Below are 16,169 nucleotides of genomic sequence, written 5' to 3' on the forward strand. Positions count from 1 at the left end.
ATTATGTATATATAATCATTTTCTTATAGAAATGCCACTTTGTATATTAATTTCTTATATTTGTTTAATGTTACTTACTACTGAGAGTCTGATAAATGCAGTTTATGTATGGATTGCCAGTGTAACCAGGGATACAAGTGCAAATGGGAATATTGTTGACAACTTGGCAATTGGTATTGGTACCACACGAACCAGGACATGGATTCTGACATTTTGATCCAATGCAAGCTAAATGTGCGGGGCAATCTGACGAAATGGTACATTCGGGGCGGCATCCTTCATAGGGATTCCCAATATATTCAAGCAAACATGTACAAGAACCGACGCCGTTTTGTTCTCTACATATGGCATTTGTTCCACAAGGGGATGGTTGACAAGGTTGTCTTGGTGTCGGTGGTTCGCCTAAAAAAACATAATTTTATCCTATCCATAACATCAACTTCGAATTAATACCTTCTTAATTAATATTATAGAACTCTATTGATTAAGTTTCATAGTTGTAGTATTACTATAATAATCAAAGTGTAATATTAAAAAGAATTATTATTGATAACAATGAACACAATGCTAATCACTCAATAAGGCGTTTATAAAAAAAAAACACTTAGAAATCAAGTCTATTTGAACTTACTGGGCATGATCGTGCATTGAACAAATGGATCGCCTGTGTAACCGACGCGACACGTGCAAGTGGGCACATGATTAACGACGTAGCAATTAGCCAGAGAGTGACAAGATCCAGGACATGGGTCTCTACATTTTCGATTAATACATGCCATTTGACTCGGACATTCGCTGTTACTAATGCACTCTGGTCTACAATTCGGTGGTGTCCCAATGAACTCTATCGTGCAAGAACACGATGGCGTATCATTGATGACTTGGCACTGAGAATTAGAACCGCAAGGCGATGGTTGGCACGGGTTTATCGGTTTTGGAATATCTTCCGCTTTAAGATAAAAATATATAAATTGTTATGTACTTGATAAACGTGCGTCTAGTGTTTTTAGTAATCATAGAAACCTACGTCTTGGTACACAACGTATAAACGGATCGCCAGTAAATACAGGAGGACAGGTGCAAATTGGATTATGATTCAACACTTGGCAACGAGCGGATATACCACACGCACCAAGGCAAGGATTGCCGCATTTCATGTTGATGCAAGCTTCGTTCAGTGCACAATCAGTATTAACTATGCACTCGGGTCGGCAGGCTGGCGGATTTCCTATGAATCCAATTATACACGTACATACTGCTTGATTATTAAAATTCTGACATCTACTATTTGGACCGCAAGGCGATGGGTTACATGGATTCTCAATAACGGTTTGATCTGCAAAAGCAATTATTATCGAAATTGTTTTCGTTTCAAGACATCTTTGAGCAAATTAAATTTTTTCGCGACAAAATAATTCCTGTGATAGGAATCTTTAGTTAATAATTGTCCCTAGTATACAAAACACACGATTGTCAATTAATTTTACCTTGAATCACCGGATAACACGCAGCAAACGCATTGCCGGACATTCCATCTGGGCAGGCGCACATTGGAGTGTGATTTATCACTGTGCACTTTGCGTTTTGCCCGCAAACTCCAATGCACGGATCAAAACACTTGTTACGAACACAAGCTTTGTCTAATGGACAATCCGGATTTTGTACACATTCGGGTCGACATGTGGTGTAAGGATCACCATGGAACTCAGGCATACAGGTGCAAACGCCGTCGCGACATACTGCGTTAGCTCCGCATGGAGATGGATTACAAGGATCTTGCGGTATAGAAGCAGCTGCAAATGTCATTATCCATTTTAAATTAACGTTTCTGCTTTTAAAGGTCTAACGATACAGAACAAATCTTTCCGGTTTCGTGTTTTGAAATTTTCTAATATACTGTCATTTTGTAATAATTACCTTCACATAGTAAAAACATTTGATATATATAACTCATTATAATAAATTTATAATCGACGTTAGTTTTTCACAATGCTTAAATTATAAATTAATTATTTAAAATTTGCTGAGAAAATTTTATTAAAAAGTTAATTCAGAAAACTTGCATTCAACTTGATTCTTAATTTCTCTTTTATTAATCATGTGAATAATATATATGTTGTATGAAATAATGAGGATAAATGCTTACGAGCAGGTTCCGGAAAGCAATTAGCAAACGCATCCCCGGTGTAACCTTTCGGGCAGAGACAGACTGCCATGTGATTAACCACGAGGCATTGGGCACCGATACCACACGAGCCAGGGCACGGGTCTCTGCATTTTTGTCTCAAGCAGGCTTGATTATTGTTGCACTCAGAATCAACGGTACATTCTGGCCGACAATTCGGAGGGCTACCAATGTAATTTTCCATACACGTGCACGTTGGCACGCCCGCGTAGCCGCTATCGCGACAAGTGGCAAATGGACCACAGGGGGATGGAACGCACGGATTTTCTGGCGTTTGAGGGGTATCTTTGTCTATAACTGTAAACGAATAATTTTTTTAATATCATACAAAATGTTTACGTTACGTACTTAAAAAACGTACGCGCTTTCTTAATTCAAATCAAATTTTATATAACACGTATATGCAACGATGCTTTAAACAAGTATCTTTCAGCGTACTTACGCGTTTGGAAACATGTTACAAAGGGATCACCGGTGAAACCTTGATTACAACTGCAAATCGGACTATGATTAATCACTTCACATCTTGCATTGATGCCACAAATTCCAGGGCATGGATCAACGCATTTACGATTTTTGCAAGCACGATTTACGGGGCAATCGGAACTGACAGTACACTCCGCACGACAGTTCGGTGGGATTCCGATAAATGTGGGTAAGCAAGAACACACCGCTTGACCATTTAATTCACGGCACTGACTATTAAGTCCACAAGGAGAAGGGCTGCATGGATTAAGTTCTAATGCTAAAAAAAGAAGATTATAAGTTAAATTTTGTACAATTACGAGAATTTTACATGGTTGAAATAAGTGTAACAAAATTGTAAAAAATTATTGATTTGTGACTTGTACTGACAATGAATTGTTATAAAATTCTATAGATGTTATTACATTATAATTAATTTTAGGTAATTTAAAAGTTTTGAAAATATTCCGATAAATAGAGGATTAATTAATTATTAGATTAGATTAAACTGCATCTCGTAAGAACTTGAAGCACTTACACGTATCTTGTACAATTCTGTTACAAGAGACGAACGGGTTGCCACTGTATCCAGGTTGACATGTGCACAACGGCGCGTGATTCACTACTTGGCAAATCGCATTATATCCGCAAAAACCTGGACAAGGATTCTGACACTTCGATCCGACGCACGCTCGATCTGAGGTGCAATCGGAGTTTATCGTACACTCGGGTCGACAACCTTCGTATGGATTGCCTGTATAATCTGATAGACACATGCAAGAACCAACACCATTCGATTCACGGCATACCGCATTAAAACCACATGGTGACGGAATACAAGGTGTTGGTTTTACAGCATTTATAACGTCGCCTACGAAAAATATCAAATTCATTTCTTGTTTTTAAGGCAATATCAATAGCTCTAGTAAATTATCAATGAGCATCCCAGAGAATCACTGAATGTATTTTCGATTGCAGATACTAAAATAATTCAATAAAATAATTGCCATAATAGCGAAGCATTGAGTTTGAATCATAAGTATAAAAACTATAATAAATTACAATAATAAATAATTTATATATGTATATATAATAATGGGAAAAAAATAATATATATACGTATAAATAATAACAAAACATAATAATACTCTTATATTTCATTTTTTACTTGAATTAAACTTGATTCTTAATTCAATTTTGATAAAAATTTAATTTAGTCGCTATTTAATGTCAAAAATTAAAAATTTGCCATAATATCGACAATTAAAAATGCATTCTATGATTCTAAGTACTTTAGACAATACATAATTACTGCACTTACTTTGCTTGGGATTACATAGTACAAATGGATCTCCTTCAAATCCGATAAGGCAAACACACATAGGTGTGTGACTTATTACTCGACAATCAGAATTAATACCGCAGGAACCCGGACATGGATCGTGACACTTTTGATTGATGCACGCTAGCTGTATAGAACATTCACTATTGCTAACGCATTCGGGTCTACAATTTGGTGGATTGCCAATAAACTCTGGCAAGCAAGAGCAGGAGTATGCGTTGTTTACAACTTCGCATTTACTATTAAGTCCACATGGAGATGGAACGCAGGGATTAATGGGCGTTGGAGATTCTATCGCTGCTGGGAAAAATAAAAAATACAATGTTTTCTTAACGATAAATACCTCCAATACTACTGATCAACTGTTGCTTTTAAATTACTCACGTCTTGGAATACACTGAGTGAAGGGATCTCCGGTTAACTCAGAGGAACAAGAACAAATCGGATTGTGGTTAACTACAGTACATTGGGCTCTAATACCGCACGTTCCAGGGCAGGGATCTATACATTTTTGATTATTGCAAGCCCTGTTAGCGAGGCAGTCGGAACTAATAATGCATTCCGCTCGGCAATTAGGTGGTGCATCCAAGTATCCAGGGAGACACGAACAGACAGCTTGTTCCTTTATCTTTCGGCACTGACTATTCGGTCCACAAGGTGATGGATTACATGGATCTTTTGGTATCGTGTCTATTTAAATGTTAAAAAAAAAGAATATAATTATAGCAAAGAATAATTACAATATCAATAATTTATGACACAAACTGAAAGTAATCGAATGAGTACCAGCTATTGGGGAGCACTGTACAAACGCGTTGCCAGACATCCTCTGTGCACAAGTGCAAACTGGTATGTGATTTATGACAGAACACAAGGCATTGACACCGCAAATTCCAAGACCACACGGATCTTGACATTTGTTCTTAATGCAAGCCCGGTGTCTTGGGCAGTCTGAATTTAGAATACATTCTGGATGACATCCAAAGTTTGGATTTCCTTGATATTCGGGAAGGCAACTGCATATACCGTTAAAGCATTGCGTATTCGCACCGCAATTTAAGCACGGATCTGTCGGTTTGAGTGTTGTATCTGAAGAATGAATTTTAACATTTAGTTTACGATAAAGCTTATTGTGAGTTGGAGATATTTTACCACACTCTAAATATCATAAAGAAATATTCTCAGGCTTGTCTATTACTCTATGAATGATATTACAAATTTTCTTCTGATTGTCTTACCTTCTTCGGGAATTGGTCTACACATTACAAATGGATCCCCAGTGAATCCACTGGAACAAGAACATGTGGGTGTGTGACGAATGATGTTACAAATTGCTCCTACTCCACAAACTCCATCGCAAGGATTTCGACACTTTCTCTGTATACACGCTTGATTAGTCGGGCATTCTGGATTAACTGAACATTCGGGTCTGCAATTGGGTGGTGTTCCTATATATGTTGACAAACAAGCACAAGATGCTTGACCGTTAATGTCACGGCATTCTGAATAAGGTCCGCAAGGTGAAGGTACGCAAGGGTTCACAAGTGGACGAGGTTCTTCATCTTTAGCTATGGGCATACAAATATATCTGTTATGCGCTTTTTCTTGAATATCTTTGATGACGTGTTTCAATACAATTTTTTTAATTATCAAAACAATAGAAAAATAAAAGATATTTCATCTAATACAAAAAAAGTTACTTAAAAAATTAATTTTGTTTAAAAAAATACATAAAGCAAAAAGAAATTTTTCTCAAAAAAATATATTCAGAATTTAAGAAAATATTTCTTCGACCTCTTAATGATTGACTTATATCACTTTATAATTTCGATTTACGAAATTTTCTATTTTCAATTATTCTTACATGGTATTTCAAAGCAGGCAACGAATGGATCACCGGTAAAACTAGATGGGCACGAGCAAATGGGATTATGATTAATCGTTTCGCATCTTGCGTTGGAACCGCACAATGTACGACAAGGGTCGTTACATTTATATGAGATGCATGCTAGATTGAAAGCGCATTCAGCACTAACAGTGCACTCAGCGCGACAATTTGGTGGGCTGGCTACCCATTGGAAATCAGGTAAACAAGTACAAACGCTCGTACTATCCACAACGCGACATAAGCTGTTAGGTCCACATGGTGACGGTTCACAAGGATTACTCACAGCATTTTCTCCTTCTAAAATTGCATTGTTTCACAAATTAACCACATTTCGTTATGAACCGAATTGCAACTAACGATAAGTGTATTCAGATACAATGTAATCATACCTATTTCTATCGGAGTACAATATGAAAAGGCATCGCCGGTATATCTAGGATAACAATTGCATACTGGCAAATGATTAACAGCCTGGCATAATGCATTGCGCCCGCACGATCCCGGGCATGGATCTCTACATTTCATATTTACACAAGCTAAGTTGGCAGGGCAATCCGAATTTAAGACACATTCCGGCCTGCATCCTTCGTACGGGTTACCGGTGTAATTCGGCAAACATGTACATGAACCGGCACCGTTGAATTCCTTGCACATCGCATTAGAACCACAAGGGGAAGGATTGCAAGGATCAATTGGTGCAGGCGGCAATGGTGTGGCTAAAAAGTGATATTAGTAAGCATAGAATTTATAAAAATTCATATAATTTCTAAAAAACATTACATAAATTTTTATAAATTTATATATTTTCTTTAATATAAATTCATTAAAATTTATATAATATAAATATTTATATAATATAAATTTATGTTATTTGTATAATTAACAAGAGAATAAAAAAAAAGATGAATATTTCTGTATAAAACAGGTATTAAAATCATATTGATTTTTTATATTCTATAATTACGGCGATATTTCATTTTAATAAAATTTATTTGTGATAATATGTAATGCTATAATTTTGATGCAAGATTTTCTGTATTTCAAACATGTAGCAAATTATCAAAATTATATCAGTTTTTCCCAAATGATACTTACGTTCTCTTAAGATACATTGAGTAAATGGATCACCGGTATAACCATTTATACAAGAACACATCGGGGTGTGACTGACAACGTGACAATTAGCGTTCGCACCGCAGGAACCAATGCATGGGTCCCGACATTTCATATTAATACAAGCTAAATGATTAGAACATTCACTGTTACTAACGCACTCTGCTCTGCAATTTGGCGGACTGCCAATAAAATCGGGCAAACACGTGCATACAGATTCATCGCCGCGTGGTTGACATTGCGAATTGGGACCGCACGGGTTTGGCTTGCATGGTGTGAGGGGTAACACAGGTATTTGAGCTAAAAGGACAAAGTTCGATGCATAAAAAAAAGAACAAGGATTTTCTCGAAACTTCCGCATTGATTATAAACATGGACATAACAAGCGGTACTTACGTGGTGATAAATAGCATCTAACAAAAGGATCACCCGTTTGAGAGGGTGGACAAATGCAAATCGGATTATGATTCACTACTTGACAGGATGCGCCTAATCCACAACTTCCAGGACAAGGATTCGTACATTTTTGATTGCTACAAGCTTCATTCTGGGAGCAATCCGTGCTGACTATGCATTCGGGCCTGCAGGTCGGAGGACTTCCTAAATATCCTTTTATACAGGAGCAAACCGCCTGATTATTTATAACACGGCATTCACTATTCGGTCCGCAAGGTGAAGGGATGCACGGATTAGCAAGTGGTATGTCTAGTACACAAAAATAATAGATATTTAATCCCCAGGAATAATTTACGAAAAAATGTTACTTCACATAATTTTATAGTATCGAAAATAAAGGTGATCCTTATCGTAAATATCGGGAAGCTTATATATACCTTGTAGAGGTGTACATTGGCTAAATGCATTGCCAGTCATATTTCCAGGGCAACTGCACATGGGAATGTGACCGATCACGGTGCATAATGCGTTAACAGCACAAGCTCCAGGGCATGGATCCAGGCATTTGTTACGTATACACGCTCTATCGCGGGGACAATCCGCATTTAGGACGCATTCTGGTCGACAACCTACATTCGGATCTCCTCGGAATTCCGGTAGACAAGTACAGATACCGTCAAAACATTGCGCGTTAGGACCACAGGGTGACGGAACGCAGGCATCTTCGATCGGGGATGGAGTCGCTGCAAAATATAATCGATATAGGGATTAACGAACTCGAATCACGCTATGATTCATGTTAAGATTTCAAGTTAGATACTGGATGGCTCGTATCGCTTACTTATTGCTGGCAATATCTCGCAAAGAACAAATGTATTTCCAGTATATCCCTCGGGACATCTGCACGTGGGAATATGGTTAATAACCGAACACAGAGCATTGGTGCCACACGATCCGGGACATGGATCCACACATTTCATATTGATACAGGCCTTATCACTCGGACATTCTGAGTGTATGGTACATTCAGGTCTGCAATTCGGTGGTTGACCAATATAATTTTCCAAGCAGGTACACGCGGGAGAACCACCGATATTTCTGCATTGAGAGAAGCTACCACACGGGGATGGCACGCAAGGGTCTTTCTGTACTAGTGGTGGTGTTATAGCTGGAAAACGTTTGGAGTTATGATTGGTGACGATTATGCGACATATAGCAGTATATGTTGAGAGATTATATTGATATAATCTTCATGAATTTGATGATCTTACGTGGAATTAAAGAGCATATGGTAAATGGATCTCCGCTGTAACCGGACATACAACTACAGATGGGGCTATGATTAACGACCACACAATTAGTATTGAGTCCGCATGGACTTGGGCAGGGGTTCACGCATTTGTAGTCCTTGCACACTAATTGTGGGGAACACTCTGAGCTAGCGACACATTCAGGTCTACATGCAGGTGGGGTTCCAATGTATGTCGGAAGGCATGAACAGACAGCCTGTCCGGATACTTCTTTGCATTTGCTGTTGGGTCCACAGGGTGATGGGGCGCAAACGTTCTCATCGGAGATTATTTCTGAGAAAATTTAATATATTAGTAAAATTATGTAGATAAATATAAAAACATCCATAAAATTTATTTCTAAATGTAATTAATTTTTAATTATCTTTTAAAACTGTACATAAAAATATAAAATATAAAAAATTAATTTTTTTCTTTTAAAAATGTAAAAATTTTAAATATTAATTAAAACAGTTTAAAAAAGGTTTTAAATCTTTTGCTTCAAATTTTCTTTTTAATAAAGTTAAAAATTTGAAAAACACAAAAAGATGTTAACTACGTATGGAACATCTCATTTAAATTTCAATAATTATGTAATAAGATTCATAAAAAAAAATCAATATATATAATATTTTTTGGATTCAACATTTTGTACGATATTTCTATCATAAAAAATTATCGCAAAATAAAAATTAGACTATTTGATTAAAAACACTTACTGTCTATAGAACAAGAAATGAAAGGATCTCCGGTATATCCAGGAAGACATGTGCATATCGGTTGATGATTAACGACCGAGCACTCGGCGTTTCGACCGCACATACCGGCGCAAGGATTGGTGCACTTGTTTCTTACGCACATCAAATTGGATGCACAATCAGGATTAATAATGCATTCGGGTCGACACGCTAAGTACGGATTACCGACATAGCTAGAGATACACTGACATATTGCGATACTATCTCGCTCTCTACATATCGCATTCGCACCACATTCAAAGTTTATGCAAGGCGAGGATACTGGTTCCAGTTCTATTGGGCGTGCTAAAACAACATAAAGGACAAATAGATTAAGCAATGTCGCACAAAAGTAAGGTCAGTTAATTTTGAAACTTTATAGAAAAGGTTTTATCCCTTACGTATCGCAGAGCAACGCGTATACGGATCACCGGTGAGACCGTAGGAACAGACACAATGGGGCACGTGTTGTATCACATGACATTCCGCATTTTCCCCGCATAAACCTGGGCAGGGATCCCTGCATTTTTGTCGCACACAACTTTGATGGCTGGGGCACTCAGGATTTGAAATACATTCAGGTCGACAATACGGGGGAGAGCCTCTGTATTCAGATAGACACGAGCAGGATGGCAAATCGTTAACGACCTGGCACTGAGCGTACGGACCACAGGGCGAAGGCTGACAAGGGTTTATTACTACAGGTGCTATTGGTTCTAAATGGAATAACAATCATGTTTCGATCTTAATCTGGTGGCCGAAGCTTATGGATCTAAAGCTCACATACTTTGAATCAAGATATTCTTACTCATAATATCGCATCTGATAAATGGATCGCCTGTGTAGCGCTCGGGGCACGAGCAAACAGGGTTGTGATTGACGACTACGCATCTTGCTTGGATGCCGCATGTACCGGGGCAAGGATTTTTGCATTTTTGATTAGCGCAAGCTTCGTTCGGCCGACAGTCAGAACTAAGGGTACATTCGGGTCGGCAGAGAGGTGGTGCACCGAGAAACTCTGGTGCACAAGTACACACAGCTTGTTCATTTAATTCTCTACATATGCTGTTTGGACCACAAGGATTCGGGCTGCATGGTCTTGTCACGGAAGGGACTACATATAATAGGGTAGATACTAATTAGCATATTTTCGAACACGTGAATCAGATTTCTTCGCTTCTGATATCATACCTCTTATTACATCACAAGAAATGAATGCGTTTCCAGAAGTACCAGGGGGACAACTGCACATCGGTGTATGATTTATTACATTGCATAAACTGTTTTGTCCACACGTACCAGGACAAGGATCGACACATCTGTTTCGTATGCATGCCTTGTCGGTTGAGCAATCTGTACTAAGTACGCATTCTGGTCGACAGCCAACGTATGGATCACCAAAATATTCAGGTAAACAAATACAAATACCATTGTTGCATTGAGCGTTTGGTCCACAAGGTGATCTATTGCATGGATCAGTTGGCTGTGTTGGCTCGTTGTCTATATATTATTACAATTATCAAATAAAGTTGTAAATACACTGGAAAATATATAATTGCAAAAATAAAGAAAATTTTGATATAAACTTACAGATCGGTACAGGCTGACAACCAATAAATGGATCACCAGTATAACTTTCTATACATCTGCAGATTGGAATATGATTATGAACAGTACAATCGGCATTCAGACCACAAGAACCTGGACAGGGATCTTGGCATCTCTCACGAATACAAGCTTGATTGCTCGGACAATCGGCAGGAATAACGCATTCGGGACGACAATTTGGTGGTGTACCAATGTAATTAATCATACAAGAACAAGATGGATAACCGTTGACGTTGCGACATTGCGAATTAGATCCGCAAGGTGAGGGTATGCAAGGGTCTGAGGGTAGGCTTGGTAAGTAACTCGGAGTAGCTAAAATTTATAATAAAATCTCTGAATCTCAACAAAACATTTAAAAAAATGCTTTTAAAATAAAATTTAATTATAGAACTATTTTTTAATTAAAAATATAAAATATTCTATGTAATTAAAAAAATTTTTTACATTTCTAAGAATATAACTTTGCTCTATTTCATGTAACAAAAGTTTTAAATAAAAACAAAGGAAAATTTTAATGCAAATACAATTATTTCTTTAAAAAATTACAAACTATTAACATTTTTTAAATATAAAAAATGAACTGTAGAGTAAAAGTTATAATGTATATAAGATTCGTTCCGCTTACGTGGTACAAATAGGCAGCGTATGAATGGATCACCGCTGAATCCGGGTTTGCAAATGCATATTGGACTATGGTTTACGACTCTACACGTCGTGCCTTGACCGCAAGAGTTGGGACAAGGATCAACACACTTATTATTTTCGCAAGCTCGATTTGTCGCACAATCTGTGCTAATTGTACATTCGGGTCTACAACCAGGTGGTGCGCCGATATAAGTCGGTAAACAAGAGCAAACAGCTTGGCCGTTGCTTTCTCTACATTGACTATATGGTCCGCAAGGGGATGGTTGACAAGGATTAACGTTATCTGCTATAACCGCTGCAAGAAAGTCAGGTATTTAAAATCACATAATTGCCTATAAAATAAATGCGCACGAAATTTTTAAGCGAGTTCTTACGGGCTTCAACAATAAGATTGCAGAATATGAATGGATTTCCCGTGTACCGCTCGAAGCAAGTACAAGTTGGTGCATGATTAATCACGTAGCATTGCGCGTTTTGGCCGCATGTTCCTGGACATGGATCTTTACATTTTAAACCAATACATGCTTGATTGGACGGACAGTCGGAATTGAGTGTACACTCAGGTCTGCACCCTTCATAAGGATTGCCAATATAATCGGTCGAGCACGAGCAAGAACCAGCATTTTGCTGAACTCTGCATACTGCATTTGCACCACACGGAGATGGTGTGCATGGCGTGGATATGCTAGGCTGTATGTCGACTAAAATAAGAATAAAAAAGTAATTTGATTATCCATTCTTAAACGAAAACGTACTTGATAAATTGTAAGCTCATAATAATAATCTAATATTAGATTCATTATTAATTTTTTCACATATAAAAAGTTTGTGAATTAATAGAAATCGAATAAAAGTTGAAATAAATCTGACTTCTAAACTATTTGAATATTTGAATTATTCTTTAAAATTTACTTACATTGTTGGGGAGAACATTGCGTAAACGGATCACCAGTGTAACCGGGGGTGCATGCGCACATCGGTGTGTGACTAACAACATTGCAAACGGCATTGATGCCGCATGCATTAATGCACGGATCGCGACATTTTTGATTGATGCAAGCCATTTTGTTCGAGCATTCGCTATTGCTGATACACTCAGACCGACAGTTCGGGGGTGATCCAATAAATTCTTGCAAGCATGAGCAAGAGGGTTGATCATTAATCACTTGGCATTGTGCGTTTGGTCCACACGGTGATGGTTGACAAGGATTAAGCACAGGTAATGGATCCTCAGCTTTAAAGTAATACCGATTAACATTAACTAAGGCACTATATTGAAATTTATTTATGCTATGCGCATGTTCGAAGTAATAGAATAAAATGAATCGCGAAAATTAGTTTGTGAAACGTTATTTTAGAAAGAATAAGAAAAAATTTTCTCTTACGAAGGGGGAAACAATTAATAAACGGATCTCCGGTCATCCCAGAACGGCAGACGCAAATAGGATTGTGATTAATGACGTTGCAGACTGAGTTGCGACCGCAACTTCCCGGACAAGGGTCCTGACATTTTTGATTGGTGCATGCTTCATTCTTTGGGCAATCTGAGCTAATTACACATTCGGGCCTGCAAGTCGGAGGCGCGCCGACAAATCCACTTATGCAACTACATACAGCCTGCATATTATTTTCTCGGCATTGACTATTCGGACCACACGGAGACGGATTACATGGGTTACTAATGGGTGGTGCTATAAGAAGAAAAAATTTTAATTATAGAATAAAGATTTGATGTACTAAGAATACGGATATTATTGGCTATTAAATAAGATCATTTAATATTTTAATATATCAGTTGTTATGGTTAAGATTTCCAAAGAATACCTGGCACGGGAGAACATAGGACGAAAGCATTTCCATCCATTCCCGAGGGACAAGTACACATAGGAACATGATTGTACACATTGCACATAGCATTTTGGCCGCAAACACCTGGACAAGGATCCACGCATTTATTTCGTACGCACGCTTGCGTATTCGGACAATCGTTATTCAATACGCATTCTGGTCGACAACCGCTATAAGGATCCCCAAAATATTCTGCTATACAAACGCAAATTCCTCCATTACATTGCGTATTAGGTCCGCAAGGCGAAGGTGTGCACGGGTCCGGTTTAGAAGGGGCAACAATGACTGCAATAATTTCGCGCAAGAAAAAGATCAAGTATATTATAATAAGAACAACAAAAAACTATTATTATATATTTCTGATGGGGAATCTTACGTGGTTTTACGGAACATCCGATGAAAGGATCGCCAGTGTAATCGGGCAAACACGAACAAATCGGTACGTGATTTATGACACTACATTCGGCCATGATGCCGCATGAACCTGGACAGGGATCTTTACATCTTTGCTGCATGCAAGCCATATTAGCTGGGCACTCTGCATTAATTGTGCATTCTGGTTTACAATTTGGCGGACTGCCTCTGTATGTTGGTAAACAAGAACATGATGGTACTCCTCCTATATCGTGACATTCGGAAAACATGCCACAAGGTGATGGTATGCACGGATCTCTCGTAATATCACTTACAACAGGCGGACTCACTGCAACGAATTATGAACAGTTTAAAGAGTGTGACTATTTTTCTAAATAAAGTTGTATGATTTTATTTACATAATATGATTCCTCTAGCTATTCTGCATATAAAAGATCATTATTTATATTTTTCGAGATATTTTAATGTCAAAGTTAAAACAGGACACTATATATAGGTCACCAAAAATTAATATTAGACAAAACTGAAAATCGTACCAGGTGTCTGGAAGCAAACAGTAAATGGATCACCGGTAAAACCGTTCTTGCAAGAGCAAATCGGATTATGTTTGATGACTCTGCAATTCGAATTTCTGCCGCAAGAGCCAGGACAGGGATCTTGGCACTTTTGATTCAAACAAGCAAGATTGAGGGAACAATCCGAACTTGTCACGCATTCAGGGCGACATGCAGGTGGATTACCGATAAAAATCGGTAGGCAAGAACAGACTGCTTGATTATTATTAACACGACACTGGCTGTTGGGTCCACAAGGCGACGGATTACAAACATCTCTCGGAGTATCGACTAAAATGATAGATGTATCTTTCAAATTTTTAAGATATTAAAAAAGGAAAGATTATTTAAATATTCATTTACAAAAATATTAAGATATAATTATTATTACACATTCTTAAATTAACACGCATTAAAAAAATTATTTAAAAACAAAATAAAGTAATACCATAATATCACGAATCTTGTCAAAAGTATAAAATAAAAAATTTTAAATAAAACAAGAAAAATGTACAAAATCTCAATAAGCTAAATATAAAGTTTCTCAGTATTAAAGAAAATATTCGTACCGACATCGCGTATTACAGTACAGTATTGGAAGGGATTGCCACTATAACCGGAAATACATGTGCAAGATGGTCGATGATTGATAACTTGACATTCGGCAAATTGTCCACAAACACCAGGACATGGATCTCTGCACTTTGATTGTACGCAAGCAAGAATAGATATGCAATCTGTATCAACCACGCATTCTGGTCGACATCCTTCGTAAGGATTGCCGACATAATCTGGTAAGCAAGAACAGGATCCGACACCAAATTGTTCCTTGCAAATTGCATTAAAGCCACAGGGTGACGGTTTACAAGGTGATAGTGGGATTGGTGTGGCTGAAAATAGAATATAAAGTAGGAAATGTTCCAAGCAACTAATTTTTAACAGTAATTTTTTAAGAAAAATTAGAAAGTTTCTAATTTCTAATCTAGACTCTAGAAGATGGTTAATAAGGTTCTACAATTCATATAAAAATCAAAAACTAAAAACGTGCTCAGATCTAAATATAATTTAATTCTGTAAGTAAATTTAGTTCTGTATGTATAAGATCGATGCTTACGTGGTCTCATGGTACACTGTGTAAATGGATCGCCGGTGAAGTCGCTAGGACAAACACACATGGGTGTATGACTCACTACACGACATTCGGCGTTAGCTCCGCAGGAACCTTCGCAAGGATCCCTACATTTCTGATTCATACACGCTAAATGAGCAGGGCATTCACTATTGCTAATGCACTCGGGTCTACAATATGGTGGCAAACCCAAGAATCCAGCTAGACATGAACATGAGGGAGCATCGCCTACAACCCGACACTCAGCATTTGCCCCACAAGGAGATGGCACACAGGGATTTGTTTGCAACACGGGTTCGAGTGCTAATGAAAAGAAAAATATCGAATAAAAATTTAAGACTAAATAAGTTTAAAACCAAAAATTTATGTTATGATTATTTTTATCAATATGTTTAAATTACTTTATTAGTATTTCCAATGAAAATCCTTTTAAATTTTTATGAAATGTGTGTTTATTATGATATATATGGGGCATTCTTTCTCAAATCAGCCACCTCCCTGCGCATTTTATTTTTAAAGATAAAATTTTTTTCGAAGCGTCAAAATTTCCGCCTAAACCTCAATTTTTTGATGCCGTATGGTGTTTTTTATTTCC

At 37.5% G+C, this 16,169-nt stretch overlaps 1 protein-coding gene across 1 annotated transcript in view; it reads right to left on the reverse strand.

The window, feature by feature from the left end:
* dpy (fibrillin-like protein dumpy) overlaps positions 1 to 16,169 on the reverse strand; it is a 78,977-nt gene that overhangs the window by 17,776 nt on the left and 45,032 nt on the right. The window contains 32 exon segments of the mRNA XM_018517061.1: positions 79 to 402; positions 632 to 949; positions 1,028 to 1,336; positions 1,488 to 1,793; positions 2,147 to 2,482; positions 2,628 to 2,930; positions 3,189 to 3,521; positions 3,972 to 4,289; positions 4,377 to 4,682; positions 4,779 to 5,081; positions 5,231 to 5,560; positions 5,857 to 6,177; positions 6,270 to 6,596; positions 6,976 to 7,293; positions 7,390 to 7,698; positions 7,827 to 8,132; positions 8,231 to 8,557; positions 8,661 to 8,972; positions 9,398 to 9,721; positions 9,817 to 10,131; positions 10,224 to 10,529; positions 10,607 to 10,915; positions 11,006 to 11,335; positions 11,649 to 11,963; positions 12,043 to 12,369; positions 12,585 to 12,902; positions 13,054 to 13,359; positions 13,493 to 13,801; positions 13,893 to 14,219; positions 14,428 to 14,736; positions 15,015 to 15,335; positions 15,560 to 15,877. Coding sequence (XP_018372563.1) covers positions 79 to 402; positions 632 to 949; positions 1,028 to 1,336; positions 1,488 to 1,793; positions 2,147 to 2,482; positions 2,628 to 2,930; positions 3,189 to 3,521; positions 3,972 to 4,289; positions 4,377 to 4,682; positions 4,779 to 5,081; positions 5,231 to 5,560; positions 5,857 to 6,177; positions 6,270 to 6,596; positions 6,976 to 7,293; positions 7,390 to 7,698; positions 7,827 to 8,132; positions 8,231 to 8,557; positions 8,661 to 8,972; positions 9,398 to 9,721; positions 9,817 to 10,131; positions 10,224 to 10,529; positions 10,607 to 10,915; positions 11,006 to 11,335; positions 11,649 to 11,963; positions 12,043 to 12,369; positions 12,585 to 12,902; positions 13,054 to 13,359; positions 13,493 to 13,801; positions 13,893 to 14,219; positions 14,428 to 14,736; positions 15,015 to 15,335; positions 15,560 to 15,877 — 10,140 coding nt within the window.

This window comes from Trachymyrmex cornetzi, unplaced genomic scaffold (genome assembly GCF_001594075.2).
Source record: "Trachymyrmex cornetzi isolate Tcor2-1 unplaced genomic scaffold, Tcor1.1 scaffold67, whole genome shotgun sequence".
NCBI lineage: Eukaryota > Metazoa > Arthropoda > Insecta > Hymenoptera > Formicidae > Trachymyrmex > Trachymyrmex cornetzi.